The sequence below is a fragment of the Idiotropiscis lumnitzeri genome, chromosome 7 (assembly GCF_059441095.1).
Source record: "Idiotropiscis lumnitzeri isolate Australia: NSW breed Sydney's pygmy pipehorse chromosome 7, RoL_Ilum_1.0, whole genome shotgun sequence".
NCBI lineage: Eukaryota > Metazoa > Chordata > Actinopteri > Syngnathiformes > Syngnathidae > Idiotropiscis > Idiotropiscis lumnitzeri.
Window position 1 is genome coordinate 20,163,331 of NC_142397.1, and position 24,952 is coordinate 20,188,282.

At 40.2% G+C, this 24,952-nt stretch overlaps 2 protein-coding genes across 4 annotated transcripts in view; one reads left to right on the forward strand and one right to left on the reverse strand.

The window, feature by feature from the left end:
- On the forward strand, nucleotides 1-18,106 carry LOC148333980 (ATP-binding cassette subfamily G member 4-like). Of its 2 annotated transcripts, XM_088301282.1 has the most exons (15): nucleotides 1-150; nucleotides 4,690-4,930; nucleotides 9,365-9,482; nucleotides 9,691-9,823; nucleotides 9,920-9,970; nucleotides 10,799-10,944; nucleotides 12,155-12,278; nucleotides 12,831-12,945; nucleotides 13,038-13,180; nucleotides 13,373-13,471; nucleotides 13,551-13,719; nucleotides 13,804-13,904; nucleotides 15,315-15,473; nucleotides 15,569-15,687; nucleotides 15,874-18,106. In XM_088301282.1, the coding sequence occupies exons 2-15, from the start codon at nucleotides 4,699-4,701 to the stop codon at nucleotides 16,097-16,099; spliced, it is 1,935 nt and encodes a 644-aa protein (XP_088157408.1). In that variant the 5' UTR covers nucleotides 1-150; nucleotides 4,690-4,698; the 3' UTR covers nucleotides 16,100-18,106. The 2 variants fall into 2 exon arrangements, with proteins under 2 accessions (XP_088157408.1, XP_088157409.1); XM_088301283.1 differs by lacking the exon at nucleotides 4,690-4,930 and having other exon boundaries at nucleotides 26-150.
- Nucleotides 18,107-22,992: 4,886 nt separating this feature from the next.
- The window catches only part of ngef (neuronal guanine nucleotide exchange factor), a 30,495-nt gene continuing 28,535 nt past the window's right edge, over nucleotides 22,993-24,952 (reverse strand). Inside the window, exon 15 of one of the 2 annotated variants that reach the window (XM_088301240.1) lies at nucleotides 22,993-24,910. In XM_088301240.1, coding sequence (XP_088157366.1) covers nucleotides 24,666-24,910 — 245 coding nt within the window. In that variant the 3' untranslated portion in view covers nucleotides 22,993-24,665. The remainder of the gene's footprint in view (nucleotides 24,911-24,952) is intronic. The other variant, XM_088301241.1, reaches the window with a different exon arrangement.

Here is a 24,952-nt window from a genome sequence, read left to right on the forward strand (position 1 = left end):
CAACCCTCCACCCACGTCCCTCCTGCACTGATGCGCCCTGTCAGCTGAGGCCCAGCGAGCAGAGATGGTGTAGAACACTCACGGCTGGATACTCAAGACTCAAGCCAGGACCATCACAAATCTCGGACTTCATACGTGACAACAAATAATGTAAGATCACTGTCTAAATTTCAAATTAACCGGAAGTGTATTTTGGTTGTTTTTGTGAATGCTGTTTTTAAAAAAAAAAGTGCTATCTTGAGGCAGGTACTTAAAAGGTACCCTTTATGGCCAATTATTCATCCTTTAAGCCGCCTTCTCTGTCAAACTAATTCAATTGTTTTCTTTATTTCTATTTTTTCCTGATGGAGGGACGTATATTACATGTTTTATTCTATTGGGAACCTAAAAGTGCCTCATTGAATCCACAGAGAGAAAAAAGCAGGAAATGACATGAACAATAGGAACGTCTAACTTTTTCTAATAACTAACTAAAAATTAAAAAAGAAATGGTCAAGATTATATGATACAATTGTGAGAATTAAAACAATTTGCTTTGCTTTGTTTTGGATTTAATGACTTGTAATAAGAAAGTGAACCCATCTCAGTTGCCTTGCTAGGAAATTCAAGTAAAGCCTGTTATGATCCATTTGCTAATACATTATATACTTTGATTATTTGACCTGTAAATACAATGTGTCTGAAATTGTCGAGCAGTCTACCCTCATAAACTTAATTGTGACTTGAAAATGATTGCCCATAATGTACCTCATCAACATTGTTTTAATTATTTTCGTGGCACTTCACTTCCCATTCTCTGTGATGTTTCACTGTTTGTGTGAGTAAAACTGCTCCTAAACACACAGACCGATTTTAATTTGCAACTCGAGGTTTTTGCAGCTACTGTAGCTTGAATGAAGAAATGGTTCTCTTTCTGTTCCCCTTTTAAGCCTCCTCAGCAATTGAGCTTACAAAGTCATGGGAGACCTGCACTGTTAACCTACTTTGCTAGGTCTGATCTTAATATACAGTGTTTCAGCATTGTCACGTTATATAACAGCACAATCACTTCACACGCCTACTTCTATTAAATACTCTTACCGTAGTAATCCTGAAGTATCACAAAGCGTTCGCGCAAACCCATCTACAGTATCGTAACACCCGGCACGAATACCTCATTCCCATCACCTTCAGACACACAAAAAAAGTAATTTTCCCCTGAACCTTTGTTGCACGACGGTTGTCAGCAATAAATAAAAGCAAGGCGTTCTGATAACTGAAGATGATGATTGTTTTTTTGGTTTTTGGCCGGGTTTTAATTCAGATTTTTTGAGATGTGCAAAATAAATGTTCTCATATTGTGCCATATTTTTTTTTTACTCCTTTTGCTAGCTTGTGAGTTTGATGTCAGTGAAATACGACAATTATCAATATCTTGATAAGCATCATGAGTCCATCATAGATGAATGGAACAGAGAGACGCTGGTCACATTTCAAATTAACATCATATATTTTTCAGCCTCGCTTAATAAATAAACCAAAAGTAAAGTGTCTTTTTTTTAATCTGTGAGTGGTACCACTACCATACTGCATACAAAGCAAATAAAAGCATTCCCTTGTCATTGCCAAAACATCCATCCATTTTCGATTTCACTTATTCTGATTATGGCCGTGGATGTGCTGGAGCCCATCTCAGCTTCCTTTGGGTGAGAAGCGCGGTCCATCCTGGACTGGTCATCAGGCATTAATAGGAAATGCTTTATTTATACATTTACACAAGATAACTCAATGTGTTTACATGATTATAAGTACATATATAGATAAACAATCATTCACAATTCTGGACAATTGGAGTTTTCAGTGAACCTAAGAGGCATGTTTTGGAACGTGGGAGGAATCTGAAGGACCCTGAGAAAACCCACGCAAGCATCGGCAGAACATGTGAATTGGAACCATGGATTCTGCACCGTCTAGACCACTTTGTCAAACATTTTGACCATTGTGTGCCCTGATGTATAAAATGAAGACCACTGCAATTAAAAATGTGCCTCGATATGAACTTCTCCATCAATTCAACGTAAAAACCAAACCCATAGTTAGTAACACCAAAGTTACGTTCAGTTGTCTCACATCATCCAATTTGTCAGTCAGACAGGTCATGTGCTTTGATTTTTGTTGTTGTTTTTAAAAGAGCATTTGACCTTTCCTGCAAAAGAAAGAGTGCTGAACTGTACCTTGTTTGCTAACATACCCTTCTTTTGAAAGACCATTTGATGAATAATAAGACAGGAAGTGTTACAATCTGCTCGCAGGTTCTTGGTTCTTTCAATGCAGTCACAATCATTTATCGTGGCAAAACGGATTTGTGAGATTACACTTTTGAATTCTAGCTCCACTGATAATTCCACGGTGAATCTAAACATGATTGCAAATATTCTTCCAGGATGTTCTCTTCCTCTCACTGTCTCGGTGGAAAGATTTCATATTCCTGGATAGCTCATGTGGTTTGCCGACCCTAAGGATAAGGGTGTCATTGAGTCCAGAGTTTTAACTTCTCTGTACAAGAAAACGTCGCCATAGTTCATGTCAGTTCAGCTTTGGTTCCAGAAACATTCACATTCCATTGTAAGGTTATGCAACCTTTTTTTAAGACCTGTAGAAAACAGACTGTTATGTGGATTAGGCATGTCATATCATATCATGAAGTGATAAATTGTCTCATTACTCTTGAGAGTCAATTTATATGGAAGCATGTCATAAGCGCAGTCTGCATTGCTTTTTTACTCGTGCCTAAGGGAAATATTCCTCACTTTGTAATAAATACTTCGATAAATACAACTCTTGTCTAAAACTCTGGGTGAAAGAAATATGAATTCACAGTTTTAGATTTTGTTCCTTTAATTTCCATTACATTGTTTGATTGTGTCAAACCATGTCGGCCAGTTTTCAATTGTTAATCCAGCTAAGCGTGTGGACAAAATTGTTGGTATGCCTCTAATGAAAAAAACAACAACAACAACACAGTGGTCACAAATAGACATGAATCTGACAAAATTAATTATAAATAAATAGTTAATGTAAATTAACATGAAAATAAACCCATGAAATATATATACATTTGTGAACATGGAGTTGCCAAGTTCCAATTTTGTCTTGTCTGTCTTCAGAACATTCTCTCTGAAGCTTCGCCATCTAGCTTGCTAAATCCCAGTCTGATTTTGTTATGATTTTTTTTTTCCAGTGGTGTCCTTGGTCATCTCAAATGAAATCAAATGATGTATGGTGCAATCTGAAAGTGATGTGCCAAGATCTTGGAGTTTACCCTTCATTTCTTTGAAAGTTGTTCTGGGCTCTTTTGCTACCATTTGTATTATCTGACACTTGAATTTTGTAATCAATTTGGCTCTTGTGGCCACGTGCAGGGATGTTGGCTACAGTCCCGTGGATCTTAAATTTCTGACTAATGCGTGCAACTGCAGTCACGGGAACATCAAACTGCATGGAGATGATCTTATAGGCTTTATCTTAACTTGCTTGTCTATAATTTCTTTTCTAATCTCCTGAGGCAACTCTCTCCTTCGCTTCTATTGGTCCATGTTTAATGTTTATTACACACCATGTCACCAAAATGCACAGTGACTACTTGTAACCCTTTAAATAGGCCAACAAACTGAATCCAAATTTGAAGACACCTTTGCGATTAGCGGACACACTTTGATTGAACGTGTCCCAATTTTTGTCCAAGCCTGTTGAATAAGTTTTTTTTTTTTTTTAATAATTCACATTTTGTTAAATAATTCTGCTTGCACCAGAGTTGAAAAGAAATGTCTGATTTCCATTAGTTAGTTTTCAGGATTTAAAAAAAACAAACAATTATTTAACTTTTGTCAGATTCAAGTTATTTTTATTATCCCTATCGGTTTGTCTTTCATTAACAGTGGTGTACCAACAATTTTGTCTATGTTTGTATTCTTGATGTAAAAAATCTCAAAAGTGATTGAAGCAAAACATTGCACCTGACGTGGTGTGATCTTGGGCCATTGAGTTCCTTTCGCCTATCCAGATGGACTCGTGACATGTTGGCATGAAAAGTGTCTCTCCTATTCCCTGCTTTCTCTTTATCAGAACCCTCTGCTACCTAAAAGAAAAGGTTCAGACATCCCACATCATGCTGTCAGTCAAATAATTGTGTCTAGGTGTGAAGTGGAGGGCAAGTGAAAGACTGTTCCATTTCCCATACATTAGCTCGGCTTGATATCGTACATGAGTCTGCAGATTTTTTCACAAGGAGGTAGAAGCAGCCCCTCCTCCTCCCAACAGATCAAGGCTAGAAAAGAAAGTTGATTTTAATCCCTGAGAGGCTTAAGAACCCCCATGAAACATTAGATGAGACCTCTGCCTCAAAGAGGACAAATTACTGTACCACCTCAGACTTGGGAACCGCTTTTACAGTGCTCGGTATAAAACAAGTAGATTAGATCTCAATTTTGACGTCAGCTTGCGTTTGAGTACATATTTCTGCTCCTTAGAGTCTGGCAGGAGAATGGAATTGCACTCCAAAAACGATCCTAATATTTGCCAAATTACAAAGTTGAACTTTTTTAATTGAAGCTCACTTGATAACTTGAATCATGTACTCGCCCCAAAAAAGGGCAGTTTGTAACTAAAATCTGTCTGATTAACGCTTTCTCTGTTATCTCATGCTCACAGAGGACGAGTATGGATAACAAGGCGCTGGAACCCGATTGCGTCAGTGTTTCCATGGACGACAGTATCATTTGTAATGGAGGTACTCAGCAACAGGAGGCTTCCATGTTGAAGCTAAAGAAGGTTGAGAACCAGCTCACAGAAGCACAGCGCTTCACCCATCTACCCAAACGCTCACCTGTGGATCTTGAGTTTATTGACATCTCTTACACCATTCAAGAGGGATCGTGCTGTAGGAGGAGAGGTAATGCACATTAAATTCATTTTTCATCCAAACAGTTGGTTAAATCATCCATTTGGCTTTTCTGATTTTTTTTTTAGGATATACTTTAGGAATGGGAATTTCAAAACCAATTAGCTTTGTTGTCGTTTAAGAATCTGATCTTTAAATACATTTTAAAAGCTCCATGCCCCACACCCCCACATGGTTTATTCAACAGTACTTTTATTAACATTACTCATACCTCATGTCCCTCATACCACAAACTAATTGACAACGAATCAACAATACCTCCGCTGGCTGCAGTCAAGTTGTGTATTCCCTTTTGCCTCAAATGCTCTAGGCTGTATCTCACTGAGCAGCAAATACTTGCAAAGTTAGCGGATTTTGATTTGTCAATAATCGACTTTCACCATCTCAGTTGGATTTCAATAATATGGAAATTAATTATGTGTCACTCATCAAATTTGACAAAAAAAAAAAAAACTTTAGACTTACAGGCCTTGTCTTTAAACTCCATTTTACTTCAGCTCTTTCTTTTGAAACACTTCCAAACAGGCTTACAACATACGGTACTCATTGCCTTCCTCTTTTGCGCCTAATTTCCCATGGCATGATGATCAATGTGGCGAACGCGCGTTGATCTCACTGAGCGAGGACATATAGTGCAACCGTGGTGATCTGGTCTTTAGCATTGGTGAATAAAAAAAGAACACTAGTGACACATCTTGCAACTTTACAAATGCTCACGACTGTTTTGCAAACGCTTGCCACTGTGAGCGAAACAATGGATTCCTAAGAAATTTTGAACATGTTTTGCAAACACTGCCGGAACCCAAAATTCACTACATTCGCAAGCGTTCGTTGCTCAGTGAGATACAGGCTTTCAAGACACGATGACTGTTGAACCACTTAACCACTATCTACAGAATTTTTATTTTTAATTAACTAATTGATTGATAATTGATACATTTGTAGTCATACTTTGGAGCCACACTTCACTGCAAATCACACACTTTGCACTTCACTGTGTTGCCTCTTTAAATCAGCACATATTCCAAATGAAAATCTATATGGCACACACTGCACGTATCTGACGCATGCTTTTCAAACTCAAACATAAGTTGCACATTCAATCTTTCATTTCAATTCAGTAAAAGTCATGTGAGGTGTATCCTGATCACCTTAAAGAAAGCAGTTAAAGATCAAAATATTTTTTAAAATTAGGTGATCCCCTGGAGGCAAAGGTTTCACAACACTTGATTCGACTTGCTCTGACTATGAAATGCGCCCTCAAAGAAACTCAAAATCCCTGAGTGTCGAAGGGAGATGTGGAAACTGGATTGCCTGGCGAAAGCTCAAACGAGCGCGAGGAGACAATGACAACTATTTTAAAGGCATCTTAATTGGAAGTGAGCAATTTTACCATCAATCTCGTTACTCATTCTGAAAAAAAAAATACTCTCCCAGCTATTTTTAGCCATATTTGAATATGCAGACATACAGTAGCTTACCACCACATTTGCAATGTAATCTTCAACAGTCTCTGCAAATTTATTTTAGTGTGTGAATTTCCAACTACAGTAATTACTGCCGAATGTATGAAACTCTAAACCAGCAGTTCTTGAACGCACACTTCTGCCTTTACTTAAAACTTTGAGATCTATTGGGGGAACTGGGACTGGGAACTTGGAGACCGCCCCATCACTGATCGCTCGATTGGGAGAAAGACAGATGCCTAGAACTAACAAATTAAATCCTAACTACACAAAAAAGGACAAACAAACGTAAAAAAGACGGGAAATACTAAAAACAGAATTAGACAAAGAGTAACTTGGCAACAATATTCCAACGACCAGCTTCTCCTTCTCCAGCACCTTTATATCCAGCTGATTGGAATGTCAAGCAGGTTTGCACTGGACGCTTTGCCCATCCACCAAGTTTAGGGACTGGAAAAATACCACAAGTCAGCCACTGAACATGACACTGATCAAATTCACCAAAATGGGGCTAGACCAGTCTTTAGATATGGTCTGAGCAGGCTTAACTTTAGACTGACTTCCTGCCACCAAATTGTCAATCCACCACCGGTCACCACTGGCCCCACCCTCGCAAACAAAAATCAGGAAATGCCACGATTTGCACAATGGTGCAGATACACTGTCTATGAAAAGTGAGCCCTTAATATCAGCCCTTCAAGTGGTGGTCCCAACTGGATGTTTACTCTGATTCCTTTTCCTGTATCATCTGAACTACTGGACATCCAATGTGTCATGGGAGTGTGAAAGTCTGAAATTCAAATTGTGTCACTGCTGTACACATTTGAATTGTATCATGTTGCATTAAGCAATGGTTGTTAGAAATGTACAGTGGATGGATGATTCTGGGGGTTCAAGGCGGATGGGTATTTTAGAGTTTCTATGTGTCTCTTGTCATGACTGTATTGATTGGTTGCATGTTTTAACAAACATAATGATATGGCTGCTCCTTTTCTTATAACTTGACTACAACCCCAATTCCAATGAAGTTGGGGAATTTAAACATATTTAAAAACTGAATATTATATTATATTCTTAGTAGCATTTTCATGACCATAAGGCACACTTTAAAGTCCCAGATATTTACCAAATTAGCCAGGGGGCGTCCTATGATGCGACACGCCTTGTCTATTACCTGAGACCCGCAGTACCTGAGACCCACAGATGTATACACGTGCCATTCTCTCAACCAACAGGCCTGAAGCCCCTTAGGGAATTTCAGAGTGCATGTTAGCACACTTTGCTGGTTAAAGTCTAAGACCTCAGTGCGCAGAATCGACTGTGACAAATAAATCCTGTGAGTACGTTTTTTAGTGATGGTTTGAGACAGTCAGTTAGAACAGACCAGTATGTACGTGCGGGACTAGCTGGACAAAAGGGTAGCTGTCCACGATGTCGTAGTCTGTCTTATCATTAATTTTATTGCAAGAAAGAAACATCACAGGTTCAGACAACAGACTCTGAAAAAAAAAAAAAAAACAGCCAGCCCTCGTTGCGCGATCCTGCGTGTGCGCGAGCCAGTGTGTTTGCGACCCAACACGCGTGCGCGCTCTAGAGCGGTGAGCTCAGTGTATGTGTTATATACAGAAATAGCACCCACAACTGAAGCTGCGCCCTTTGATTTGGCACGTCTTTTGGCCGCGAAAATATGGTAGCCTTTATTTTACTGAGTAGGGCAAGATATCTAATTTTCAAATTGTCAAACTTTCTTATTTGTAGTCAAGTAATCATTAACTTCAAATTGTATCGCTGCAACACATTCCAAACAAGCTGGGGAAAGTGACAAAAAAAGAGCAACAGCAAAAAAAGTTGAAAATGCTCATTAAACTAGCTGTTTGGAACATCCCATAGGTGAACAGAATAATTGGGGGCAGGTGTGTGCCCTGATTGGGTATCATTGGAGTTTCTCTGGATTACTCAGTCATTCATAAAATAAGATGGGCCGAGGTTCACCTCTTTGTGAACAACTGCGTCAGAAAATAGTCAAACACATTTTCAGGACTATGTTCCTCAACATATAATTGTAAGGAATTTAAGCATTTCATCATCAACGTTCCATAATATAGTAAGAAGGTTCAGGCAATCTGGAGAAATCACGGCATGTGAGCGGCAAGGCCGACAACCAACATTGAATGCCCGTGATCCATGATCCCTCTGCCAGCACTGTATCAAAAAACTGACATCAGTGTGTGAAGGATATCAGCACATGGGGGCACAAACACTTCAGAAAACCAATGTCAGTAAATATAGTTTGCCGCTACATGTGCAATTTAAAAATGTACAACACAACGCAAAAGCCATTTTTCAGTCACACTGAGAAACGCTGCCGGCTCCTGTGGCCCAAGCTCATCTAAGATGAACTGATGCAAAGTGGAAAAGTATTCTTTGGTCCGAGTCCACATTTCAAATTATTTTGAAAATATGTGGTCATTATGTCCTCCGGGGGCAAAGAGGCAACGAACCACTGTGATGGACGCAAAGTTCAAAAGATAGCCTCTGCGATGATTTGGGGCTGTGTTAGTGCCAATGGCATGAGTAAATTACGTTACCCATGCCTCATGTCGGTTAAAGGGTCATTCATGTTGAAGGGTACATGAAAGTTTTGGGGCAGTCCAGACCTGTCTCTCATTGAAAATGGGTGCCGCATTATGAAAAGGTAAAAAAAAAACACAATTGTAAAAGATGTCCACAATGGGGAAATTACAGCAGCAAAGAAATAAGTCACAAAGAAACGGTGACGTAATGAAGCCGTTAATTTACAACATTCAAAGCAAACATTTTTGATTTACAAATCATTCAATTCTGTTTTTATTTATGCTTGACGCAATGTCCCAGCTTCATTAGATTAATTGTATTTACATACAGCACAAAAATCCAGAAATAATCAATGTTGTGTTCATCTTCATTTTTTTAAAATTAGGATTTAAAGCCTTATTGAAATGCCTCTCTGGGAAATTCTGCAGTCGGGAGCTTGTCGGAATCATGGGTCCTTCGGGTGCTGGAAAGTCTACCTTAATGAACATTTTGGCAGGATACAGGTAAGCTAACCCTCTTCTAATGCTAAAATTGTTGAGGGGGGGGGGGGGTTGTCCTTGTTTGCCCTGAGTAAAATCAGCATTTTCAAGCAGCACCAAATCCAAAGCAGGTTCAAATGTAAAACAATATCCCCTGTTCTGTTTTGCATATTATATTGTTTGTAGTCTGATATTTTCTGTTCCAATTTAATGTATCCTTTATTTTGATTAGGGAAACAGGAATGAAGGGTCAAATCCTTGTAAATGGGAGGCCTAGGGACCTGAGGTCTTTCCGGAAAATGTCATGCTATATCATGCAGCAAGACATGTTGCTGCCACATCTGACTGCACGAGAAGCCATGATGGTAAGCAGAAACAGATTCTAGTTCAACATTTACATATTGTGTGTTCTTACTGATTTGTTGTTATTCACTGTTTGCATTGTTATAATTATGTTACAGGTGTCAGCCAACTTGAAGCTCAACGAGTCTATTGATGTGAAGAAAAAACTGGTAAATTACAAAAAGCAGACAAAGTACACAAGGGCAATTTATCAATTTCTTGCAGTGTATGACAAGCTCAAAAGTAACGATGTGCTAATCAATCTTTGCTTAATCTGACACCAAGGTGCATGTAATTACAGCGACAACCAAAACTAAAGTAATTGGCAAAAAACAAGCAGTCTTTTTTTGTAATGTGGTGTGTTCAGCTCGAAATGATTAAATGCTTAATATATACAATGCCAAAAAGATGAAACTTGATCATTAAAAGACATTGTGTCAGGTTTCGGTTGTGGCGTAGGAGGACCAAAATGCAGGGAAGTGAGGTAGGAGTAATTTAAAGAGCTATTTAATGTAAAAAAAAAACAAAAAGGCAAAAAAAGTATTTTGATGAACAAAATACTCAAGTACAGGGCTCAACAAAACTTGAACTGAACTAAATCGACTTGACTTGACTACGAGAGACAGAGGACATGCAACAGCTGACAATGACCCAACCGAGACTGAGAGGAACCAGAGAACTATATACAAATAAATTGACGTGATAACAAGGAACACCTGGACCAGCCACAAAGGGTTGGAGGGAGCTGATTGACTACTAACTACACATAAACACGGATCCTGACACATTGGGCCCCTCATGGAGTAAAAACTAAGGACTATTGTCATTGGCCAAGGACTGCCAAGCACTTTACTAAACCCCCAACTGGCATTCATTGGCTTGTGGCTAGAAACATTTTGACTGTGGTCAGCAAACAAAAGAGGATGTGTACGTTGATGCTGACTGGGATTCCCCCAAATATCTTATTGTCTCTCTTGATGTCCATCTCTTTTTGATAGGTCAACGAGATTCTGATTGCCTTGGGGCTTCTTGACTGTGCTCACACGCGTACTAGCTCACTATCAGGTGGTCAGTGTAAAAGGCTCGCCATTGCCCTCGAGCTGGTCAACAATCCGCCAGTGATGTTTTTTGATGAGCCCACCAGGTGAGACACCATTAAAAAAACTAAACTGTTGACCGCTACATATATTTTAAATTGTGTGCTATTACTCAGGTACTGAATTATTTTTGTGTCTGTATAATAAGTCACAGGGCCACTTGTTAAGTTAAAATAATGCCCCAAAAAATTACTGAATTATAAAAGTCTGATGCCGAAAATGTTGTAAACTGTCAGATGTAAATAACTCCTCAGCAAAAATATTGAAGTCATATTGATAACCTTAGATGAGCATATCTCAGTAATTAACATTGTAAAAGCTTCAACATTGTCACATAGTCGATGTTGAGCTCATGTTACTTGAGTCTACGTCGATTCGTACTCATTGATATTTTGCAGTTGACATATCGCTGTGTGCACTTTCGCCTCCAAACACAAGCTTGTTCACGCACTTTTGCATCCTTTGTTTTACTGGCCCAACTCCAGGACTAATCATATTGAACACTCACTCATCCAATCACATTTACAAACTCCTATGCTAATTTTGTTCCCAGTGTATGTCTAATTGTCAGCATGTGTGGAGTTTTCTTTCTTTTGGCAATTTGTTAGACCTTGCACTGGTAGAATTGGGCATATAGAGGCACTTGCGCCATTGTGCGCGTTGGACATACTGTAAAGATTCTCACTGTAAAATAACAGTGATTTAAAATCTGTAAAATAACTGTCCTTTTAGAATGAATTTACTGTCATTTATTTTAACAGTACAGTACTGTATTCTCAATTACATCATATTGCCATAGGATACCAGTGGGTGGTGTGGTAATTTTACACCATGTCCACTGTTATTTATTTTAACAGTATATGCAACGACTGTATTTTGGATTAGCGTACATGACTAGAATAACTGTGTTACGGTATTTTTACAGAACATGCCAGTTAAAGTATTAAATCTGCTATTTAATAACAATGCATCAGATTTATATGGCGCTTCTTTGAAACACAATCAAAGCGGTTCACAATGGATACATAGACTCAGAGTATAGACTCACACATTGACACTCTGATGGCGGCAATGCCACAGGCTGACAGTATGTGCTTACTTTTTTTTTTTTTTTTTCAAAACTAATACGACAATACAGTAAATAGCACATTCTAGTTTATTCGGTCCCTTACTTATGCAATGACTGATGAGTAACCCTGTTTCGGTTGACCACCTGTTCTCTGTGCTCATTCAACTTGTCTTTGTTTGTCCCTGCAGTGGCTTAGACAGCGCATCATGCTATCAGGTAGTGTCCCTAATGCGTTCTTTAGCGCTGGGAGGAAGGACTATAATCTGCACTATCCACCAACCAAGTGGGAAACTTTTTGAGATGTTTGACAAGGTATACATGATTTCATAACAGCACACATGCACTTCAATATGGATTCAAAATTTGGATAATAAATACTACATAATGCATACGGCAGAAGCATAAACTCAGAAGTTTTGCAACTGTTCTTGATTTTGTTAATTTATTAAGGTTTTGATGCCGCTTTCTAGCTTCGGATTTCTTTTTTTGTTAGTTCAAATATGTTTTGGTATTCCCAATACTCATTAATCATCCTTCATTTGCCCTGCCCTGTTGCTTTTGTTCCACGAGTCATTCATTCAACTCCTTGCCTTTCTTTATTCTCTGAACCTGTTTTTGACTGCGGGAAATCTTTTGTTTGTCATATACATCATGTTTCATACCACTCATCGTGACATGCTTGTTGATTTTTCCATTGTATTAATGAGTAGATATTGATTTAGCTTCCTTCTTTGTTTAAGTTTTAGTTACCTTTGCCTCTCCGTGAATCTTAAATTGTTTTTTTTTTTTTTATTCGCTTTGTACTGATTTATCCTCCGTAATCTCACCCTAAAAGCCATTGATTGAATAAATCTGTCTTCACAGCTCTACATTCTTGGTCAGGGTCAGTGCATCTACAAAGGCACAGTCCCCTACCTCATCCCCTATTTGAAGAGACTGGGACTTTACTGTCCTACCTATCATAACCCTGCAGACTTCAGTAGGTCTATTCTTGTTCAGCAATGTCTTTAAGATCATCAGACTTCTTAATAATTTGCTCTTTTTCATTAACATTACATCTCTCCGATTCAGTCATTGAAGTGGCATCAGGAGAGTATGGAGACTTGAACCCAGTTTTGTTTGAAGCAGTCCAGGGAGGACTGTGTGCAACAGAAGAGAAGAAGAACCAGTGTGGTAACAATGGATCATTGGTCTATACCACAGAACACTCCAAGGTGGGCAGTAAAGTAAAGTGCGGGCGGGCATCTTTCTGAATCAACTGAATTTTTTTTCAACCAAACCAAAAAAACGCGAATGCAATTCCATCTCCGACCCCAATAACGTAATGAAGATAGTTGCACGTAATTTATGTCTAATTCTGAAGGTACGTACGGTGCTATAAAACCTCATGTCTATATCTTGCTCAGGATATTGGACAAATCGAGAGACATACTTTTGCCACAAGCACACTGACACAGTTCTGCATCCTCTTCAAGAGAACCTTCATCACGATTTGTCGAGACCAGGTAATTGATTACATTGCCATACATATACAATACAGACATAGTACACTTTAAAATAACGTTCCGCTCACTCTGATTTCAGGTTTTGACCCACCTCAGAGTGATGTCCCACATCATCATAGGTGTGTTGATAGGCTTGCTCTATCTGAACATTGGTAATGATGCCAGCAAGGTGCTTAACAACACTGGATTTCTCTTCTTCTCAATGCTTTTCCTCATGTTTGGAGCACTCATGCCAACTGTGTTAACCTGTGAGTATGAAAAAAGAGGAGTGAGTGACAATTTGAGCATTTTCCTGACTGTGTCAATCGGTATACACATTTCTTGTATTTCAGTTCCTCTGGAGATGTCAGTGTTTCTGAGGGAGCATCTGAACTACTGGTACAGCCTGAAAGCCTATTATCTGGCCAAGACTATGGCTGATATTCCATTCCAAGTGGGTTGGTAGTAGTGCGTCTTAAATGAAACGAGTCAAAAGTCAACATTACACTACAGCAGGGCACCAATTTATTTGAACTTTAGAGCTGCTTTTTGGATACTGATTAAGGCGAAAGGGCGGTCTACCATCCATCCATCGATTGTAACAAATTTGGTACGGCTACATGGTCCCCATGATCACTAAGTAGTCCCCAAAGACAAAATTAGCTCGCGACAGGACTGTTCTAATATTGGCTCCTTGAGAAGTGCTTTTTTTTTATGGATTTCTATTCTTCAAAAATATACTGATCTATGTTAATTTTTTTGTGACGATTCTCTTTACATTCCTACTCGTGTAAATTTCGAAATGATAATATTTAGGTCACTATTTTATTGCATGACCAAACCATAACATTTATGGAGACAAGCAGGCATAATGACGATTTGCTGTGTCAGAGGTATGTATCAAAGCCTTTGCTTTATTAAGTATCCAAGAAGCAGCTCTCAATTTTAAAAGGGTTGGCGACCCCTGATATATAATTCCAATCACACGGCGCATATAGACAAACAATCATTCACACTTGTATTCATTTGAAGCCTAAATCCAAACCCATACCTCAGAACTGCGGGTGGTTCTTTTACCTATTAGGCAACAGCGCCACCTGTGGCATACAAATGTTTACTTAAATTGTGATTTAGGAATGCATTTGGTTTGTGATAGACTATGGTGCAAAACAATTTAAGTTATGACACGGACATAGGAACATGACTGTCATAAACGTGTACAGAAATAATTGTAAGCAGCAGCATGAATGGTCAGCAGAATTGTATGTTACCAAAAACCTGTAAATCAGGGTCACTAACGTAGTAGCCGCGAGCACCAGGTAGGCCCCAAAGATCACCTGAGTAGCCCGTGACCCTGCTCTACAATCAGCTCACCAGTGACGGGACATTAAAATTTTCTAGGGATGTTGTTGAAGCGATCATTTGAAAAAGTCATCACCAACAAAGATTTGTGTGACTCAAGTGTTGCATATGACATTTATCTGTTTCCTATTTATTGTGAAAAATAATTAATATGATCATTATCTCCACAATCAGATTTGATCTAATTTGTTAAGTGTGTGTCAAACTGTTTATTCTTCCCATTAATCAGTAACCAAGAAGTAGCTCTCAGTTTCAAACGGGTGGTTGACCCTTGGTTTAGATGTATCAATAATGAAATCAACAGTATTTTCACAACTTTATATGGTAAAATTGCAAATAAACAGAATACAATACATATGCATACAATATACAGCAGTCTGTGTGACTGTAAATAAAAGCATCAAATTCAGTCAGTGGCGATGGCTCAACAATACTATACTGTCCGTATTATAAATGAGTATGAATCTAGAAGAATTCTAATTATTATAATATGTTGTTTCAGGTGATCTGCCCCATCATGTATTGCAGTATCGTGTACTGGATGACAGAGCAGCCTCCTGAGGTTAGCCGCTACCTCCTCTTCATTGCGCTGTCCATTTGCACTTCTTTGGTCGCACAATCCCTCGGCCTGCTTGTTGGTGCTGCCTCCACCTCACTGCAGGTACATGTAAAATAGAAATACAGAAATTAATTTGGGGACACGCACACTTTTTTCTTGTTCGCCCTGCGTGTCTAACTCTACATACCTGTACACAGGTGGCCACATTTGTTGGACCAGTCACAGCCATCCCAGTGCTCCTATTCTCTGGATTCTTTGTGAACTTTGACACAATTCCAAAGTACCTGCAATGGAGCTCTTATGTGTCATATGTCAGGTGTGTGCAGTATCGGCCTCACAACACATCACGAGTGCAAATCATCAACAATGGGGGGCAAAGTAACTTTGTCCATATGTATATGATGAGCATCGATGCAAGCATTCAACTATTCAAGTAATAACAAACAAAATTTTTATTGTGTTTGCCCAGAAGACGTTTCATGTGTTTACACATTCCCCACAGGTATGGTTTTGAAGGAGTAATTCTGTCCATCTATGGGATGAATCGTTCCGAGCTGGAGTGTCCGGGCAAGGCGTGTCGCTTCCAACAGCCCGAGGAAGTTCTTCAGCTGTTGGACGTAGAAGACGCCAAGCTCTACATTGATTTCATCGTCTTGGGTGTTTTCTTTATCATCCTCCGGCTGGCCACCTACCTTGTTCTCCGCTATAAAATAAAGGCTGAGCGGTAGCTTGTCGTACGGGAGGTTTGTACTGTTGCCCTTTCAGACCAGGCCATTGTTCTCATAACATGAAATAACCTCTTGAATGGGCATTTTTGTTCGACTGTACAAATGGCTGCTAAAATACTCGCTGAAGGTTTCACTTGTGTTGAATTATGAACTTGTATTACCTCAATACACCAGGCTTAATCTTCTGTTTTCAAACACGTCTATTGTTCGATCGGAGCACCTCATCAGAGCGTTTGAATATTTTTAACATCAAGCTGAGTGTGCACAGTGATTGTTTCCATTCACTAGGGGGATACAAGTCAAGCCTCCGTGCGGGAAATACAATTTACACATTAAAGGAGCCATATCATGCTAAATCAATTTTTCTTATTATTTTTTTTTTGCTTTTAGCCATGCTAAAATGGTAATTCTTCACAAGAACACCCACAAAGTGCTGTTGTTTCCTCCGTTGACCCATTCCTGCTCATTCCTCCTCTGACGCAACAGTTCTGCCCAATCCAAGACTACGAGTGGGTCACTTTTCTACACCACAGTGAGGAGCCACCTCTGAACCACCCCTGCAGATTAAAAAAAGGCCCACTTTCTCAGAGAAGCCAGCGATGAAGCCCTTAAATTTTTGCTCTGTTCACACACTGGATCACATTCACTTGATTGAACAGACTCCAGCTGACAGAATGAGCGTCGAGGCTTCCCTGGCCCGACAGTTGTGGCTCCCGCCTTGGTGATGGCGGGTTTGGGCAGCCGCCAACCGACAGAGTGAAAACAACGAGCTTTTAATTCAGAGGGGCAGCCAGTGGTGTGTGGAGGGCATGTGACTGTTGGGGGACCAATCGTCTGCCAAGTGATAACAACTTTTCATGACGGTTTTGTGGGTGGTCTGCGCAGCAAACAGCTTCAGTACAACGTCATGAAAGTGGTGTGACAGCCACACAGGGAGAAGCAGGGTTTTAGTGAACTAGGCGTCTTACGTCCGGGTTAGAAAAATAGCCACCAAAGTTACTTATATTTTACAAGAAATTACATCATCATTGTGCCAAAGATAAGATCGAATCATATATATGCCTATTAGATGGGGTCATTTTTTGGGGGAAACACACATGTCACAGGATTCCCACAGGATGGGCGTCAACCTTTCCTTCAATTACGGATGGGGACAGTATTGGATAAAAAGTTCACGGGAGCAGGATTATCCAAGTAGGAAAAGAAAACCCCGCAGATTGCCCATGAAGAAGAAAGGGATGACAAACTGTTCTACAAATGAGTTGTTTTTCTATTGCTTTTTAATGTAGCTGACCTCCAAATTGGGAGTCATACGCGAGTGCGAGTCATGCTGAACAGGAGTAACACAAGATGGAAGTTGTTTTCGCAACAGGATTTTATTTTTTGCTAGGGCCAAGGACCAGGACAGGATTTTTAATTTTTTTTTTATAGAAGTAGGATTGGACTAGATTGAAAATCCATTCCCGTGTCTCCTTTTAATGCTTCTAGTTAACTGTGGAAAGCTTAAAATAGCATGATATGGTGCCTTTAAGTCTGTTTTTAATACATATTTGAGCTCAAATAACTTTAGAAATGCAAACATTCTTTATGCTAGATAGTATTTTTTTATAGTTGTAAATGAATTTATGTACTATTGTGTTCTCAAAATGTATTTCTACTTACTAAATGTGATCTATAAATCCTTTCAATCTGAATCTAAATACAAATTTCATTACAACTTTTTTTATGCACTAACATATGAGTATTTAAGATGGAAAAAAAATGAATGTACTTTTATTTTTTGTGCCTGCATGACCTCCAGGTTTACCCGGACTACATGCAATCATTTCTGGTGCTAACTTTCTCGATCAATGTGGAAAACTTAATGCATCATGGACCGCACATTAAACGGAGTACTTGGAAAATAACATCTGGAAGCAGCTTTATATTGTATTGACATGAATTTATTGATATCAGTTATTATTACTCAAACTAGTCTTGTATGTGTTGTTATTTTAGGTTGACTGCACAATCAATTCAATTAATTGAGAATACAATAAATGTGATCTGACTAATGCACGGAATGTTTCAAATCATTCATCAATTATATATGACTTGTGTATAAAGTGGCATACTTTTATTGTTTTAAAGCCCTTGATGAGGTTTTCCATATACAGTAATACCCCGCTACTTCGCGGTTCACCTTTCGCGGGTTCAGTGCTTCGCGGGTCTAAAAAATATTCGGGGGCATTGTAGTTTCGCCGAGCGGCACGAGGGGGCGCTGGAGCGGTTAGACGGCCGGCGTGCGCCGAAGAAGAGCGTGGGCGAAGAGGAGAGTGGACGAAGAAGAGCAAGTTCCCCCGGGCACGATCCGGGGCGACGTTTCGCGCGGTTCGGACCGTACGAGAGCTCCGGAGGAGGCCGGCCGGCGTGCGTGACAGTTACGCTGAATAGGAGCACCTTCCCCGGGCACGGGGGGTGTCAAGCGGCCCCTAAGTTTAACCGAATGGAAGCTCCGGAGGAGGAGGGCATGCTCGCGTCACAGTAAGCCGAAGAGGAGCACCTTCCCCGGCCATGGGCGGTTCCAAGCGGCCCCTAAGTTTAACCGAATGGAAGCTCCGGAGGAGGAGGGCGCGTGTGTCACAGTTAAGCCGAATAGGAGCACCTTCCCCGGGCACGGGCGGGGCGAAATGAACCCGAGTTCAACCGAACGGAGACACGCTTCGGGGGAGCAGGTCCGGCGTGCGTGACAATTAAGCCGGAGAGGTGCACCTCTTCCGCCCGGGCACGAGCGCAGCGCGAGGCTGTCAGTTATGAATGAATAAATAAATAAATGAAGAATGCCACCTTTCATTTCACAGGGCACACCGGACGGCGTACCAGCAGGTAAAAGTCGAAGTAATTAAATAAATACAAAAAGAAGTAATTGAATAAATACAAAAATAATGGCTGGGGAATAAAGTTTTAATAATATTTTTCTCTCTCTACCCGTATATATATATATATATATATATATTTTATGTATTTATTTTTTTTTTTAAATTTTTTTTTTAAGCATTTTTCAAGGTGCGCCGCCACTTCGCACTTTTTTTTTTTTAAGCATTTTTGAAGGTGCGCCGCTACTTCGCGGATTTTCAGTTTTCGCGGGTGGTCTCGGTCCCCATTAACCGCGATAACCGGGGTATTACTGTATTATTTCCTCTATATGTCAATCATCATATACCTTGACCAGAGCTGGGCAGTCCGTCCCGGGGGTGGAATGATCCACTGCGGCTTTGCCGGATGCCCATTTTTGGCGCTGGGTGTGACATATTTAAAAAAAAAAAGGGTTTGATGAACAAAGGCCGGAGGTTGATTTTAGTCTGGCCCACGAATCGTCCCTCGGGCGTGTGATGAACCTACTAACGAGATGGGCAAACGACAAAAAGTGCTTCAGATAGTATCAAAACCGCCACAACCAACTGTTTGTGTATGAAGCGATGTGAGACAGCAGTGTGCGTTCATGGGTGCCTTTATTTCCTTATTCTGACATCACGCCTCCCACCTGCATCTGTGGCATACCTTTACAAGAGGGGGGGGGGCAATACCAAACCCCAATAACACCAACGGTGTGGAGTTATTTGCATTGGGCTCGTTCATGTAAGAAAGAAAAGGAGACAAATAAGACCATAATAAACCCATAATGAGGTAAGCAGATTTGAATAGTAAATTCGCCATTTGTGGCGTTGTCAGGAAGAATGATGTGTAATGATACACTATAATAATTGTATTTCCTAATGGGTTTTTGAAACTGATCTCAAATTACTACATTATTTTTTTGTCCGTAGAAGGCAGGTGAAAAAAAGAAAAAAAATCATTGATGCTTGGGGATGTTCCAGTTAAGCAGCATAGTCTCTATTGCCCCCACAATTCTTTCTTTCCCAGCAGCAAAACAGTAATCCATGCATTTGTTACATCTAGGCTAGATTACTGGAATGCACTTTACTTTGGAGTCAGCCAGTCAAGCACCTCCAAATGGTCTAAAATGCTGCTGCTCGCCTTTTAACTGGAGCTCGGAAGACGGATCATGTAACCCCAATCTTGGCATCTCTTCACTGGCTCCCAGTGCACTTCAGAGTTTGCTTTAAGATACTTTTGTACATCTTCAAGCCTTTAATAATTTTGCAATCGGTAGGCGTATTTTGTCGAGTATGAAAGGCTCTCACTACTCTCAGAAGAGTAACTTTAGCAGAACTACTTTGATTGTGTTTTACCTGATACAAATTTTTCAGGCATAGGCATGTCTTTAATGCAGTAAAAACTCTATGCCTCTAATAAACCGGTGTCAGGGTCCTATCTAACATGTAATGGAATGTTTGACATTCTGAATGTGACACGCACCAATTAAATGATGAAACTGCTGATAAACAAATACTTTTATTAGGAACATTTTATTAATCAATTAACAAAGTATACATGCAGGTACGCCTCCAGGAATTTTTCTCTCCCGGGCCAATGAGGGGCTTGACCGACATAGGGTGTGCTGCAAAAATAAGTTAGGTATAAATATATTTTAGAACAGGGTTGTCAAATTTATTTTTGTAGCGAGCAACATTGTAGTTAAGGTGTCCATATAAATGTCTGACTACCTTATAGTTCACATATCCACCGTATTCCTGAGGGCGCTCATGAGAAAATTATTATGCATGCAACTTCCTGTGAGACACCTAAAGTATTATTTTCCGGCATTTGTTACAGCAGGTTTTGTTTCACAAAGCAGTTTATTTGAACACCCATTTCTGGGCTGTTTTGAAGGTTTGTTTATCTGCACAGCTGCAGGACACACTTTGCACTTTTTTAAATGCTGCAGTTGCATCTATTACATCTTTAAACGTGCAAAATTCAACACCAATGCCGACCCCATCATGGTAGCATTCATGTCATTCTGTCAAATGTGGCAAAAGACCGCTCTCTCGACCAAGTTCTCGCACACTTCACAGCAAAATAATGCCAGGTGGCATGTTGCCGCTCACGGAAAAATAACCACTGCTTATACATGAAGCATTCCAGTCTTGTGGTTACCTTTGCAGTGGGAAGTAGTTGCTTTTGTTGGGTCCTAACGTCTGCTTTAAAGGGAACATCCTGCCAGGATGGCCCATTTTTCAAAAACAAGCTAAATGTATGTAAATCTTTCAGGAAAATGATATTAGATGGCATTCTATATTTTATCAATTTGTTTTGGAGAAATTGGTGTCTAAATAATGATTTGAAAACCTCCCCCTAAAAGGAAGGGATATGGCCACACCCTCTCTCCTCCCTCCGTGTCTTTGTGGGAGTCACGGGAGGGGCCACTCATGATTTCAACAGTATATAAGCAAATATAATGCATTCTGATTGTCTTTTTGTCTGGTTACGTGTTAGTAGGCCGTTTATATATTTGATTTCAATCCATAAGCGTAAGCTTGACTTGCTTTTTTTTCACCAAGGCCTCTCAGGGTGTACCCCGACACCACTCACCCGAAAATGACATGTCCAATGCGGCCACACTCAGCTGTGGAGTCGGTCTCATCGCTGGAGCTTTTGTGCTCTGAATTTTTCAGTCTGTCCATCCATCCATTTTCTTTGTGCGGGCGTGCTGGGTGTTTTCAAAGTCCAACTTTTCACCAATGTAAGACAACCGGGGTGCACGTGAAGTTCGCTACGCGACATTGACGCTCACGAAGCGGCCCCAGCTAAAAGCATATGTCGCTCCGTGATGCAAAACTTTAAGAAAAGACCACATCTGGGGTTCGTCAATGAGGTGTTTATCCAAAATCGACACAGAGTTGCTCCGCACCGCAGACAGCTTCATGAATCGGCTGCATGCAGTGGCGGACGCGAACATACTCGACTGCATGAGTGGCAACAGCCATCCGCGGCACCAAGTCGCAGGCCTGGACGGTAAGAAGCTAATTTTGTTGCTCCAAAGACATCTGTTTAGAAGACAGAAGCTAATTGCTTGCCAATTTTAACTCTATTGCAGTACTTACTGCTTGTTACCCGTGAGATGTATGAAGTGTAAAGTGGCTACCTTCTGTCACTTGGGCCATATCCCATTACCACTCCATAAGTCTCTTCTTGTTCCTTCTCCCTTGAAATGTCAAAATACCTGGTATACTTTATGGGGTCAGGTCATTAACAAGGGGCGTATAGCCCTGGGAAGACAGACCCCGACCTCCATATCTATCTCTCTCTCTGTCTCTCTCTCTCAAGTATGTGTAATATTTGTTGAGTTTCACGCTGGACTGGAATGACTATTAATCCATCCATTTTCTGCACTGTTAATCCTCACGTGGCTCATGGCCTCGCTGGAGCCTATAATAAATTAAGAAACGGAGTCACCTGACCTCCATGAATGCAACGTGGGTTTAAGTCCCACTTAATCAACTTAGTAGTCGACGTGCCCTTTGACTGAGTGAAAACCAGTCCAGGGTGTTGGACTGAGCATGTTTGGCCCACTCACTTCAATCACATAGCAACATTGAATGATAACCACTTTGATTGGCTGATTATTGTCACGTGATCAGAGTTAAAATTCATGATAGTTGTATTTGCTGTATATACAATACATTTTCTTCCATCTGAAAATGCTGTGCATGTCAAAAAAAAAAGATCACAGAAGAATCCCTAATAAGTGTTGAATTCATAATCATAATAGGTCTGGATTCTTGTTAAACGTTAGCAAGCAACATACACAAATTACACATCATATACAGAAGAATCGTCAGCACATTATTACCTCATCCTATGATTCACACCCATTTATGTGTTTAATCATCTATATATATATATATATATATATATATATATATATATATATATATATATATACACATACACATTGTCTCAACAATGCTATACATATTTCAAGAAACAATGAAGCAATTGTGTGTTAATTTTCGCTTGAATGTTGTCATTTATGTAAACGTAGAGAAACATACAGGCTTTACAAACATGCTGTTTCACACTTCGTAATAAATTATACACATTTACATCCTCAATTTAATCTATCCATCCAACTTATTTCTCCTCATGAGGGTCGTGGGCGTGCTGGAGACCATCCCAACTAGCTTTGGGCAGGAGGCGGGGCACACCCTGAACTGGTTTGACAGTCAATTGCAGGGCACACACAGGCAAGCATTCACACACACACAATAACACCTTGGGAAAATGTGTGTTCAACTATACTATACTCTTCATGTTTTTGGAATGTGGGAGAAAACTGGAGTGCCTGGAAAACCCAGGGGTACGCAGAGAACATGCAAACTCCACACAAGAAGGCTGCGCCTAGATTCAAACCCACAACTTCTGCACTGTGAGTCAGTGCAAACCTGTCACGATTATGCCACCTCTTAAATTTAACAAAACACAATTTTATCATCTGCGGTTGTGTGTTAATCTATAGGTTACAAATAGAAATGGTACTAACAATTGTGTTAGGTCCAAGAAATTGTATATTTTCATCCCAGAAGGAATTTTTGGGAAGTCTAAGCAAGCTGTAGTCAGGGAATCATACATCCAAAATACATTTTGATGACTCGCTCTTTTCGGTATTCATGGACAGACACTTGGGTAATCATTGGTGCTTCTCATACCATTTACTATGCATTTTTAGAATGAAATGAATGAACACAATCAAATAGTTAAACCCTTCCCATGCATTTGAGGGGCATTTACAGTATCTTCACAATAAATTAACTACAACAAAGTTTGGGGACATGGCCTATTGCACCATCAATTATGTTCTTCATCAAACGTATATTCATTTACAAAGTATCACACGCCACATTAAGGGCATCGGGCACAAAACAAGAACAAAAAAGCCTTCATTGCACATTTATGAGCCATGCAACATGACTTGTTTTGATTGGTCTGTAATCACTAGCCCCTTTTACAGAAGACAGAAATGGGGGTGGGGGCAGGGGGGTGGGCAAAGCATTGGTGGAAGTATCAGAGCCATAACAGAAGAGTCTGCGCCGAGCGATGTGGCCAAATCCAAATGAACACTTGCACAATGTGCAGAGTTCGCCAACTAGTTTTCATGAGTGGCCCTCGGCCAGCCACTTTTACAACAGCTCAAAACGCAAATGAATTTTCACAGGCGTCCAAACAATTCCAGGTTATAAATAGTTTTCACCCGCCACAAAAAAAATAATCAACAAAGTGTCCTCTTTTGGATCATAGAAGAGATTTGTAATCAGGTCTTCAGTGATAGTGAATGGCTTCTTGGCTGTAGCGACATGCAAAGACACCACATGAGAGGCTTAGGTATCATCTCTTGAGCTGATTATAATTCAAGAGTTTCCTCTTGTTGCCAACGTGACTTCCATGCTTCATTTCAAGATGCCGCTGCAGATGTGCTGGCTTCATACATTCTCCCACTTTCATTGGGTTCTGCATCAAAAGCAATGTTGGATACCTGCCGACTCTTGTGTTACAGCTCTGATGCGTCAATTTAATGCGATCTCTGTGTAAAAGAGGCTACTGACAGCAAGTCGGTGAAGCATGAAAGTTATCTGCCCATAGTTCATGATGCTTTTGCACATGCATCTTCTTCAAGCGCTCTGCTTTACTTTCTTCCCATGGGATCATTCAACAAACTGAAGAGTTGGGAAACTTTTGGCACGGGTCGTCCCACTCTCGAGACAATCTTTGCTCCACTTTGCAGGGCTCCGCCTCCCTCTTGCGCGTGATGAACCTTGAATGCCTCTCTCAGGTTCTGCGCTCGCACTTCCTGACTTTGGATCTCCTCCACTAGTCGACTTGGGAACCATCCTCTTTCGCCATCATGGAGTCTTTCACCCATCATCCAGCCTGCAAGCAATCCAAAATGATGCAACACTAATTGCAACACTG

Bases quoted from the DNA above. Each gene is read 5' to 3' on its own strand.
- LOC148333980 (XM_088301282.1), top strand. From the start codon at position 4,699: ATGGATAACAAGGCGCTGGAACCCGATTGCGTCAGTGTTTCCATGGAC. The intron at 9,971-10,798 runs GTAAATTACAAA...TCTTTTTGATAG, and splicing joins TTGATGTGAAGAAAAAACTG to GTCAACGAGATTCTGATTGC. The intron at 13,472-13,550 runs GTAATTGATTAC...CTCTGATTTCAG, and splicing joins TCACGATTTGTCGAGACCAG to GTTTTGACCCACCTCAGAGT.